The sequence below is a fragment of the Mercenaria mercenaria genome, chromosome 9 (genome assembly GCF_021730395.1).
Source record: "Mercenaria mercenaria strain notata chromosome 9, MADL_Memer_1, whole genome shotgun sequence".
Classification (NCBI taxonomy): Eukaryota; Metazoa; Mollusca; class Bivalvia; order Venerida; family Veneridae; genus Mercenaria; species Mercenaria mercenaria.
The window spans coordinates 2265962-2279625 of NC_069369.1; the positions used below are offsets into that span (position 1 = coordinate 2265962).

Here is a 13664-nt window from a genome sequence, read left to right on the forward strand (position 1 = left end):
CAAGCGATATGAACGCTTTTACAGAACAGTTGATAGAAACTGCTTCAAAAGATAACAGCATAGAAGCATCGGTATTATTATTAACAGACTATATTTCACAAAGGACAGACAAGTATTCAAAAAACTGTAAAAACGGTTAACCAACATTTGTGTATGCTGAGTACACGGAGCGAAAAGACTGGTTTAATCACAAATTCAAAATCCCACCCAACCACGCCGAATGGCCAAAGGAAATCGGGCATTGATTCAAAACGGAAACAAGCGATGACAGTCTCAGAGAACAGTAGATCTAATTTAAATTATTTTTAAGTAATCCCAAAAATACTGTACGTCTATTGAATGTAGGGCCTATGATTTGTATCAAGCGATCGGTGAACGTATTAATAACGTGCAAACTACCGGTTGTTAAAACAAGTTATAGAACAACATTTTATGTTTCAAATCCGATTTCTTTGGGGGGAAAAATATTGTATTGGACATGCATACTTAAAAGTTGATGACTAACTAGAAATTGTTATGGCTTTACACACAGGGCTATGTTTTATTTGTTTGTGGTTTTTTTTTTTTTACATGTAAGATCTTGAAATTCATTAATAAAAAAAACATTTACTGGTTTCCCAGTAGTTTCCGGACCGAAATCGTTATTTTTTGTCAGTAGCTTTCAAACAAAACATAGTAGAAACATAATAATTTTCACAGAAAAAAGTTAGGTTCTTCGTTAACACCATGCAGAATTCGTATTACACATGCGTTCATAACACAAATGTAGAAGAGGCCTCAAACAGGGCAATTAATTCCATTAATATCTCAGTAACTCCGAGAAGTTTTCCGGACCTTTCATTGTAAAAGGTCTAACCTTTCTGTAAAAGCAAAGATTTCCGATTTCGTTAAACATTCAAAATTAAGACATATAATTCTAAAGCGTGAGGATGATTAGAAAAGAATATTTCAAGAATTTAACAAATACAGTATAGCTCCTTACAGTATCTTTTTTATTTTCTGAAGTTTTAAGTATATTTTGAAGTTTGAAAAATCAGAGTTTAATAAAATTCTACATTGTAGAAAATGTTCATTCGATCCGAACGTGCAGAACTACCGAAATATTCCTATCAATATTAGGCGTTTGAAGTCGTATCGGAAGTTCATCACACCTTGACAACATTGACCTAACCTTGACCTTTCGGCCCATCTTGCGAAAATGGCTTCGAGATTTGAGGAAATTGCTCTTGCTTCACCTGTGGAGGTGTTTGCTATGATAGATGAATACAACAAGGATACACACCCGGACAAAGTAAATGTCAGTGTAGGCGGTATGTAAACGTGTTTTCTCTGCTTTTATAATTCGTTCTCATTATTTTCGTACCCATGTACAATCTTGATCTTTTTCACTGACACATCTCATCAACGTTTTCTCACCGCGGCTGCGTCAAGTGTTGGGAAATAATGATTAATCCAATTTTTAATGTTGTAAATGAATGAATTAAATGGGTTAATATTTTCAGAATTCCTGTTCTGGCTACCAAAATGATAACAATTAACAGGCTGCCATTGCCCAATCAGGCTTTCAACAGAAAAACTAGTATTTCTTGAAAAATAACGAAGATATTTCTTTCAAAGTTCGTCAATTTATTAAGTATTGCATATGATACAAATTAAAAATAAGGCAGTGGCTAGGGTTACGGTACTGTAATCCTAGCCTCCGATTCTAGGATTACGGAAGTTCCGTATTTCTAGACAACCCTGTGAGAATAGGCTAGGATTACGGAAGTATTTAAGAGGAATTAAATATATATGTTAGGAAACGCATAAATGATGTTTTAAACTTACTTATTTCACTTAAAATAGCGACTTTTTATGATTGTCTTATTATTTTTCGTGTTATCGATCCGCCATTTTGAGTTAGTAAATGAAGATAGAAAGAAACAAAATGGAGAAGAACAATTAAAATTGAAAGAAAAAAATGCAAAATCATGACTGAAATTTTAACGTAATCTAAACAAAAACAAAATTACAATATTTAAAAAAAAAAAAAAGAGAGAGAAAAAAAGAACGATTATTTTTTATGGAAATTGAAAAGAAAAAGAAATGAGCCATGAATTGAGCACCTCCTCGTCATGTGGCCCGGATATAGTTGGACAATTATGTAAAAATTGAAACATTGAACTTTTATCATACATAACAATTCATCAAGTGCATAAATAATTGTCTACCTATATTTTACTAACCCAAAATGGCGGACCGATAACACGAAATAATATGGCAGACATGAAAAATTGCTATTTTAAGTGAAACAAGTAAGTTAACAATATCATTTACACATGTCCTAACATGTATATTTTTATTCCTCTTAAATACTTCCGTAATCCTAGCCTATTCTCGTAGGGTTGTCTAGAAATACGGAACTTCCGTAATCCTAGAATCGGAGGCTAGGATTACGGTACCGTAACCCTAGCCACTGCCTAAAAATAAATAACGTGGTTGCCTTCAGTTTTGGTAAAAATACTAAAATTGTTCCCCCTTTTCAGATTTTTATGATGCATAATTTTTTAAGTCCAAAGAATATTCTAATGCTAAGCAGGGTTTTCCTTGACGCATATTTTTGTGCGTTTTAGCACACTGATTTTCAAAATGACCCTCAAAATAATTCTGAAAGCGTCATTGTTGACGCAACTCAACTACCGGCCGAAATTAAGACGACACAAATTTTCGTACTCGATATTGTAAGTAAGTACCGATTCGCGCATAGGTATGAAGTAGTAAAGGTAGACTGCGTTCTAGGTTTAAATATCGGCTTGATATCGACGTCTCTTTACAGGGTAAACCATTCAACAAAATGGTGCATCAACAAAGATTACATTTTTCTTGTCATCTGCATGGAGGAAAACCCTGTTGAAAGGTCCTCGACTGAAAATGTAAACATTCATATATCCCTATATATCATTTAATCGCTTCGAAATGAAATGCTGGCCATGTATCAAAGATTCAAAACAATTCTTTCTTATCGGGCTGCGAAAAATTTTGCAACACTATCCTCGCGTGACCAGTTTTGACGCCCTTAAGGAATTATTTGTCACCTTACAGTGCTAATACCTAATTTCAATTAATAAATATCTTATTCAGATTTAACAAACCTTGAACTAAAGAAAGATATTACAATCTAGCCAATTTATCCATTTATTTTTCATTGAGCTGACATATTCAGCCATGCATGAAAGCAGCCATATTTGTTGAGGAATTCCAGACAGTTCACCCCCAAGACTATTCCCCCTCTGACAATTTCCCCTCTGACGATTCCCCCCCCCCCAAACTGGGGGGGGAATTGTCACCTTATTTTATTTATATTATTTTTTCTTTATACTGATGTAAAAATATCTTCTTTTTTTTTACTAATTTTGTTCTAAGGTGAGCTTTTTATTATTCTACATGAAAAAATTATTATTCTTTGACCTGGTAACTAACAGTTCATTGGATAATTATATTTATATCCTTTATTCTATTATCTATATTTTTTAGTTAGACATTGTGAAAATATTCTTAGGACGGGCGTCGGAAGGTGTTTGATATTGGGGCCGCAAAAGGTGGGGTAGGTACTGGAGGGAGATACCTCCTCCCATAATGGGGGTACGGGGAGGCTCCCCGGAAAATTTTTGTTCTGGTACATTAGCGGCAGGGTATATTATGTGGTATCATTTTTAAGTGTATTGACTCTATATTGTGTGGTTTCTTTAATAAACATAGCTATCTTAAGAAGCAGCTTCGCATTTTTTGCGAAGACATTGAATTATTATTATTTTTCTGAATAGTGGGCCATTGTGTATTACCAAGGTTCTTCTTTCTTATATCTGTATATTGAGTGTAGGACAAAGTCCCCTGCGGATTTTTCAATATCTATACTGACGAGATAAAGAAACGCCTCATTCAAACTTGGTATACAATTTTTCGTTAACCGTGATTCAAAATTAGAAAAGAACAATTCCATTCGCAAATTAGATGCTTTACAAGGATTTATGGTCAATAAGAAATCATTTCATTGTCGCATTAAGCTTAAATCTTGAATTTTAATAGCCCGGTCGGAGAAATTGCATTAGAAAAATCAGTAGCGCGTGTGGCCACCTCTGCTAGCAACCACAGCAGCAAGACGACGCCTCATAGAGCCGCACCAGTTGCGTAACAGATACCGTGGGATTCTGGCCCACTCCTGGTGCAGCGCTGCAACCAGTTCCCGGACGTTTGCTGGCTGGGGTTGACGTTGGCGTAACCGCCGTCCGAGATAATCCCACGCGTGTTCAATCGGATTGCAGTCTGGTGAACACGCCGGCCAAGGTAAAACATTAATGTTTCTAGCCTGTAGAAAGTCCCTGGTGACGCGTGCAACATGAGGTCGCGCGTTGTCGTGCTGATAGACTAATCCTTGACGTTGACGGAATAAAGGGACAACTACATGACGTAATATCTGGTCGATGTAACGCCTGGCTGTGAGATTACCTTGGCAAACGACGAGTTGGGACTTAAACCTATGGTTGATTGCTGCCCACACCATTACTCCACCTCCACCGTAACGATTGTGCTCCAAAACGCAATTGTTTGCGTAGCGTTCATGGCGTCGTCTATAGACACGGATACGTCCGTCGGCGTTCCACAAGTTGAAAGGCGACTCGTCACTGAACACTACGTTCTGCCAACGCTGGCCGCGATGGTTGCGGGCCCAAATAAGACGTTGGTGACGGTGGCGTAACGTTAGAATTAGACCGCGGTAGGGCCTACGACAGGTAATTCCGCGTTCTCTGAGTCATTTTCTCACTGTATGTCGACTAATTGGACGTCCACGGTTACCTACAACTATACGTGACGTAGATTGCGCCGTCACAAATCTGTCACGTAAATGACGTTGACGTATATAATTATCCTGTCGTATTGACGTTACACGCGGTCTACCTGAACGTGGTCTATCGATAGACGTTCCCGTGTCTCTAACACGTCGAATAAGACGCACAATTGTCGAACAAGAGACGTTAAAACGTCTAGCAACTTGTTCCTGCGTTCGCCCACATTCAAGCATAGCCAAAACCTAAGCCCTCTCTTCAGAATTCAGCCTCGGCATTACGAAAACTAATGTTTTTTTCAGAGAATAGCTGAAAATATGGTTGTGTGTCGTATTACACATGTACATGTGCAAAAATCGTTCAATCAAACCACATGGTTTACATGCACGGACTGCACGAGGAAATCATGACCAGGTACATGAAGTGAACAAATGGCTGAATGAAATCGCGCGAGTTTTTGTTCACTGTGTTTGTCGGTCAGAGTACACGTAGATTTACTACATTTCACAACAATTAAAAGCGTTAGGAAAAAAATAACGCCAAATTTCAATGAGGCGTTTCTTTATCTCGTCAGTATATAATTATCAACATCTAATGAATGTGAATGGAAAGAGGTGTCTTGAAAATAATTATAATCCTAGAGTATAATATCGATAACTAATGCACTTATTAAAGAACAAAATTCAGCCAAAAGACTCAAAAAGAGATTTTTAAATAATTATGTTAACTGTGCCATTGGTTAACTGTATCCATTATTTTAACTAATTTAGATATTTTCAGGACACAAATATCGCATAAAATATGAGAACGCCAGAAAATATTGGCAAAGATTAATGAGTGCCAGGTCAGTACTTACGGACAATTATTACTCACAGGACCACTGCATCCGCTTTATTTGATTTTATATATATGTAAAATATGATAAATACTTCCATCTTATAGAAGGATTATTTACACATGAAACAGGAAATAGTACTTGTACAAAATAAATCTCAAACCTTTTTGGGATATTTTATTCCAGAAAAAAACCCTAAAATGTATAATAATTAAGGGATACATACAAACAAATCATTGTTCCTTTGACTTCTCAATTCGATTGAAAGGTGCTGATTACCAGAATCGCGTAATGACATTATTGCAATAAACAAATTTAATCAAAATGGTAACCAGTCAATCTTTCACACCTCTTGATTGAATTACCAGCTGTAAACAGTAATCAAAGCTGACATTGATCAATCAATTATGATATTGTTGTTGTTACATTTTAATTGTGTTCTATGTGTTAGATGGGATAATTAGTGTCAATGAAATCCAGTTTTTCCTTATTATGTTTGCAGACGATACTGCACTGTTTGCGACAGATCCAGAATCACTACAACTTATGTTAAATGACTTAGAAACTTATTGTAATCGATGGTCCTTGAAAATAAATTCAAATAAAACTAAAGTCATGATATTTGAATCGGGAAATAGGGGGACAACGTATGATTTTTACTTAAATAACGTTAAGCTCGATATTGTTACATCATTTAAGTATCTTGGGGTATATTTCTTTAAAAATAATAACTGGAATCGTACACAGAAACGCTTGGCACAACACGCATCTTTCTCATTACATAATCTTTTTATCGTATGTAATCAAGTGGAACTACCAGCATCCCAAAAATGTAAACTTTTTGATAGTCTAGTCAGTTCTATTATGAACTATAGTGCCGAGGTTTGGGGTTATCATGAAGGTAAAGATATTGAACTTATTCATACCAAATTCTGTAGAAAAGTTCTCGGGGTAAAATTATCGACTAACCGGGATTGTTTATACGGGGAGCTCGGTAGATACCCGATGTATGTACAAAGGCAAATAATTATGATAAAATTTTGGCTTAAAATCTTAAACTTACCAGAAAATAGTACAGTTTTTAATGTGTACAGCATGTTAAGTACTGATGCGGATAATCAAAATAATTATAATGGTTCAAATTGGGCATATCACATAAAACAATTGCTTGATGAAATAGGAATGTCAAATGTATGGTTAAGCCAGAAACAAATGAATGTCAGTTTTCAGGTTATTAAACAACGTATTCTTGACATCTATATGCAGAGGTGGTATGCAAGTATCAACAATTCTAGACGGCTTATATCGTATGCGTGTTTTAAACACGATTTTATTTTTGAAAACTACTTGAATTTGATATCAGACAATCGTTTCAGAATTGCATTGAGTAGGTTCAGAACTTCTTCGCACAGTCTAAACATCGAAACTGGAAGATATAATAACATAGATAGAATAAACAGATTATGTAACAATTGTAACATGAACGTATTAGAAGATGAATATCATTTTTTGTTAGTTTGTCCCAAGTTCAGAAATTTAAGACAGAAATATTTTAAAAGATACTATTGTCATTGGCCAAATATGTTTAAATTTGAAAACCTTATGTCCGAACATAATAAAAGTACTGTAAATAATTTAGCAAAATTTATATACTTCGCAAATAATTCAAGAATTTAAAGGATGGATAGTATGATTTATACTTCTCTGACAAATTTCTTTTATATTTTATGGTGTTAATGCATCATTTCAAGTTCACAATTGTATATGTTTGTAAATTATTGGCTATATACACCTTTCAGGTGTTTAATGCTGAATAAAATGTTGTTGTTGTTGTTGTTGTTGTTGTTGTTGTTGTGTTAGGATTATGATATCTATAAACAATATAACAATTCGTCCATGTATAATGACAATTATCAGCATTACTGACTTTGTGTGATACTTTTGATGAAACACTTGTTGGAAATTGTGATAAACCAAAATTAGATAATGCCAATCAACTTCTTCTTGTAAGAAATTTATCAAAACCTGTATTGTAAGGATATAGTACTTTTTATCCAGAGAAAATACTATTACTCCATGCTTTCTGGAATGAAAGCAAACCAACACATGTAACATCCTTAATAAATTTCATGGTGAATTCCAAGGACGTTTCAACTTGTAAAATTGTATTGATATTTCATCGTTTTTTTAATTCATGTTTGCAGCTTCGTTTTTATGCCCCCACTTTATAATATAGTTTAATATATAAACTACTTACATAAAAATAGAAAGAATGTAAAATAATTATGTATATAAAACACTAATGAAAATGCTATAAATGATACTTTAATGCTTTATAGCACTAGCTAGCTATTATCCAAAGTAGTACAACTTTAAATAGAAATAAGCATTATTTTGACGATCAGACAACCTTATCAAATGTAAATATTTCTTACTTCTTTTTATATATGTCGTAGCATAAAGGTTAATTCTCTATAGATAAATACAAAAATTAACTTAATTGCTTTAAGTGTATTTAAGTTCTAAGCACTTTTATGATTTCCACGTTCCCCGAAAATGCCACATTTTCACATAGAAAAATATGCTATTTTGACGATCAGATTACCTTATTAAATGTAAATATTTTCTATTTTTTTTTACATACATCTTTGCATAGAGGTTCCATTATAGATACCGTTAACAAATAAATAAATTGCTTTAAAAATAACTAAGTTCTCAGCCATGGCTACTTATCCAAAATGCTACTACTTCACATAAAAAAATTCCTTATTTTGGGTACCAAATTAATGCATCAAATATAAGTTTTTAGCTCGACTATTCATAGAATAGTGAGCTATTGCACTCGCCCATGCGTCGGCGTCCGCGTCGGCGTCCGCGTCCACGTCCCAATTTTGGTTAAGGTTTTGTATGTAAGCTGGTATCTCAGTAACCACTTGTGGGAATGGATTGAAACTTCACACACTTATTCACTGTGACAAACTGACTTACATTGCACAGGTTCCATAACTCTATTTTGCTTTTTTACAAAATTATGCCCCTTTTTCGACTTAGAAATTTTTGGTTAAGGTTTTGTATGTAAGCTGGTAACTCAGTAACCACTTGTGGGAATGGATTGAAACTTCACACACTTATTCACTGTGATGAACTGATCTACATTGCACAGGTTCCATAACTCTATTTTGCTTTTTTACAAAATTATGCCCCTTTTTCGACTTAGACATTTTTGGTTAAGGTTTTGTATGTAAGCTGGTATCTCAGTACTTACTAATGGGAATGGATTGAAACTTCACATACTTGTTCGCTATCATGATCTGACATGCACTAAGCAAGTCCCATAACTCTACTCTCTTTTTTTTCAAAATTATGCCCCTTTTTCGACTTAGCAGTTTTTGGTTAAATTTTTGTATGTAATCTGATATCTCAGTATCCACTAATTGGAATGGATTGAAACTTCACACACTTGTTCACTGTCATGATCTAACATGCACTGTGAAGGTCCCATAACTCTACTTGGCATTTTTACAAAATTATGCCCCTTTGACTTAGCAGTTTTTTGTTAAGTTTTTGTATGTAAGCTGGTATCTCAGTATCCACAAATTTGAAAGGATTGAAACTTCACACACTTGTTCACTGTCATGATATGACATGCAGTACAGAGGTTCAATACCTCTACTTTGCATTTTACAAAATTATGCCCCTTTTTCAACTTTTGTATTCATTCAATTGACAAGGCTGTTGAATAGTCGAGCGTTGCTGTCCTCCGACAGCTCTTGTTCTATTTATTTTTAGCTCGACTATTCATAGAATAGTGAGCTATTGCACTCGCCCATGCGTCGGCGTCCGCGTCCGCGTCCGCGTCCCGATTTTGGTTAAGGTTTTGTATGTAAGCTGGTATCTCAGTAACCACTTGTGGGAATGGATTGAAACTTCACACACTTATTCACTGTGACAAACTGACTTACATTGCACAGGTTCCATAACTCTATTTTGCTTTTTTACAAAATTATGCCCCTTTTTCGACTTAGAAATTTTTGGTTAAGGTTTTGTATGTAAGCTGGTAACTCAGTAACCACTTGTGGGAATGGATTGAAACTTCACACACTTATTCACTGTGATGAACTGATCTACATTGCACAGGTTCCATAACTCTATTTTGCTTTTTTACAAAATTATGCCCCTTTTTCGACTTAGAAATTTTTGGTTAAGGTTTTGTATGTAAGCTGGTATCTCAGTACTTACTAATGGGAATGGATTGATCATAGAATAGTGAGCTATTGCACTCGCCCATGCGTCGGCGTCCGCGTCCGCGTCGGCGTCCGCGTCCCGATTTTGGTTAAGGTTTTGTATGTAAGCTGGTATCTCAGTAACCACTTGTGGGAATGGATTGAAACTTCACACACTTATTCACTGTGACAAACTGACTTACATTGCACAGGTTCCATAACTCTATTTTGCTTTTTTACAAAATTATGCCCCTTTTTCGACTTAGAAATTTTTGGTTAAGGTTTTGTATGTAAGCTGGTATCTCAGTACTTACTAATGGGAATGGATTGAAACTTCACATACTTGTTCACTATCATGATCTGACATGCACTAAGCAAGTCCCATAACTCTACTCTCTTTTTTTTCAAAATTATGCCCCTTTTTCGACTTAGCTGTTTTTTGTTAAATTTTTGTATGTAATCTGATATCTCAGTATCCACTAATTGGAATGGATTGAAACTTCACACACTTGTTCACTGTCATGATCTAACATGCACTGTGAAGGTCCCATAACTCTACTTGGCATTTTTACAAAATTATGCCCCTTTCACTTAGCAGTTTTTTGTTAAGTTTTTGTATGTAAGCTGGTATCTCAGTATCCACAGATTGGAATGGATTGAAACTTCACACACTTGTTCACTGTCATGATATGACATGCAGTACAGAGGTTCAATACCTCTACTTTGCATTTTACAAAATTATGCCCCTTTTTCAACTTTTGTATTCATTCAATTGACAAGGCTGTTGAATAGTCGAGCGTTGCTGTCCTCCGACAGCTCTTGTTAAATATACAGTATTGGAGTATAGGATTTTTCCATATTAAATAAACTTTACAACCCTTTAAACATATTATAATATGGAGAGGGGGAACTGTCACCCTTACATAACATTGTGGGGGAATTGTCCGGGAGTGAATTGTCTTGAGGGGGAATCATCTTGGGGGGGAATAGTCTGACAACCTTTGTTGAGAGGGACCTGAAACGACGCCTCTGATTGGTTGCCTTATTATATCTTTATAACACAGTGTTGGATCAAGTACAAGATATATGAAAATGACCCCCAAAGTCAAACATGAAGGGGTCATAATGACCCCCTATCAAAATTTCTGAGGGAAAACCCTGGCTAAGTTTAAAACAAGAAAGGGTTCAATGGGTTTCTAATGCTCTAAGTTAAAACCCTATTTTTAGACTCAAATAAATAAAGAAACCACAGATGAAAAAGACTGGAATTTAATGTCAGCAAACGTGTCACTAAAGCATGTAAAGATGACAAACCAATACAATTAATTAAGTACGGGAAGACAAATTATTTAATAAATCAGTTGAATACTGATATACCCGCATACACATATATCATGATACAATTACATGCTAATGCTATGAAACATCACATCTATAAGGTGATTTATATCAAACTGCACCAATATATCAATGTGAATTAATAATTATATTTCTAATTCGAATGAACACAAACATCACTGAAAAGTCAAATTGTGCCTATTTCAAGTGTCAATATCACTTCTTGCACAAACACAAAGATAAAAAGCTAAACTGCGCACTAGCACACATGTGCTTGAATGATCCTTGTATACCTATCAATGAAATATTCATGATAGTCTCTTTGTGAACTGTCAATTGTACTTTTTTCACAAGCTACATCAATATACAAACACTATAACATTTAACACGATGAATACTGGAATGTTAGTGCATGTGAGATACATATCAGAGTCTATTTTAAACTGATAAACGCACTCGATATTTCACTATCACTACAATATGTAAACAAAAGCTTGTTTCAATATTAACATGCATAAGCATAGGAGAATGAGCAAAATAAAATAGCAAACATAAATAACATATTGCATACATACAAAGCTCATGCACAACTAATGTACTTTTGCTTAAACTACACTATTAAAGCTGCAACTCAACACAAATACTAGCAAAACAAAGGTGTAAACAACACATTGAAATACATCTGTCTTCATTTCAGACAAATTAAACACAACATAAATATAAAAATTGGGCATTGGAAATGGGTGGGCGGGAAAGTATGCATCATAAAAATCTGAAAAAGGAAGGTAATTCTAACAAAAGTGAAGGCAACAAAGTTATTTCTATCTTAATATGCATCATATGTTATGCTTAATAAAAGGACCAAGTTAGAAAGAAATACCTTCATTATTTTTCAAGAAATATTAATTTTTATGTCGAAAGCCCAATCGGGCAATGTTTACAGCCTGCATAACTTAACTTACGCTATTTAGCTCACCTGTCACTACGTACCTGACAGGTGAGAGCTTTTGTGATCGCCCTTGGTCCGTCCACAATTTCTTGTCTGCACGATAGTGGTTTCATTTATGATTTTATTTTAACCAAACATGCACACAACTTGTATCACCATAAGATCTTGGTTCCTTTCTTGAACTGGTATGATCCCATTATGGGTTCCAGAGTTACGGCCCCTGAAAGGGCCAAAATTAGCTATTTTGACCTTGTCTGCACAATAGCAACTTCATTTATGATTTGAATTTAATCAAACTTGCACAAAACTTGTGTCACCATAAGATCTTGGTTCCTTTCTTGAACTGGCCAGATCCCTTAATGGGTTTCAGAGTTATGGCCCCTGAAAGGGCCAGAATTAGCTATTTTGACATTGTCTGCACAATAGAAGCTTCATTTATGATTTGATTTTAACCAAACTTGCACATAACCTGTATCACCACAAGATCTTGGTTCCTTTCTTGAACTGGCCAGATTCCATAATGGGTTCCAGAGTTATGGCCCCTGATAGGGCCAGAATTAGCTATTTTGACCTTGTCTGCACAATAGCAGCTTCATTTATGATTTGAAGTTAATCAAACTTGAACAAAAACTTGTGTCACCATAAGATCTTGGTTCCTTTCTTCAACTGGCCAGATCCCATAATGGGTTCCAGAGTTTTGACTTTGTCTGCACAATAGCAGCTTCATTTATGATTTGATTTTAACCAAACTTGCACACAACTTGTATCACCATAAGATCTCGATTCCTTTTTATACGCCCTAAGAGACGTATTATGTTATCGCCTTGGTGTCTGTCTGTCTGTCTGTTGGTTAGCAATTTCCCTTCCGCTCTGTAACTCTTGAAGGATTTCAAAGAAACCTGATACAAATGTTCACCTTGTCGAAACAACGTGCAGAGCACATGTTTCGGATGGCTCACTTCAAGGTCAAGGTCACACTTAGGGGTCAAAGGTCATATCACTTTGTTTTGTGTGTATATTGCTCTGCATTTGCGTTGCATTGCAGTGCTCTTGTTTTTATTTGACAGATCCTTCTTTTGTTCGCTTACAATAACTTTTTTTTTTTTAATTACTTCCCTTTTATGTTACTATAAATAGCTTATTTAGTTACTTTTTTATTATTGGCTGTAGGGAAAAACCGAGACCACTTTCCTGTGGTACAACATGGATGGTACCTCCAGTTTATTGGTGTTTTTTGACATATCTGTACCTTAAAGAAAATTTCAACTATATTTTCTCATGATTCTTTTGATTGATCTCGATTATGATTTTTTGACCTTCTTGTCCTTGAGTGCAATGATGACAGGTGAGCGATATAGGGCCTTTATGGCCCTCTTGTTTTATATTCTGATGGTCGTGTCCATTAAGTTATGGCTTAACCCCATTTGTATACCTAACCAGGTCGACTTGCAATATCGGCTCACTGGCTCCCGAGAAACTGATGACGTCCTGAGAAG

At 35.2% G+C, this 13664-nt stretch overlaps 1 protein-coding gene across 1 annotated transcript in view; it reads left to right on the top strand.

Moving 5' to 3' along the window:
* The first annotated feature begins 1144 nt into the window (after nt 1–1144).
* LOC123546382 (aspartate aminotransferase, cytoplasmic-like) overlaps nt 1145–13664 on the top strand; it is a 69511-nt gene continuing 56991 nt past the window's right edge. Inside the window, exon 1 of the mRNA XM_045332602.2 lies at nt 1145–1310. Within this exon, the coding sequence (XP_045188537.1) occupies nt 1199–1310 (112 nt within the window). The 5' untranslated portion in view covers nt 1145–1198. The remainder of the gene's footprint in view (nt 1311–13664) is intronic.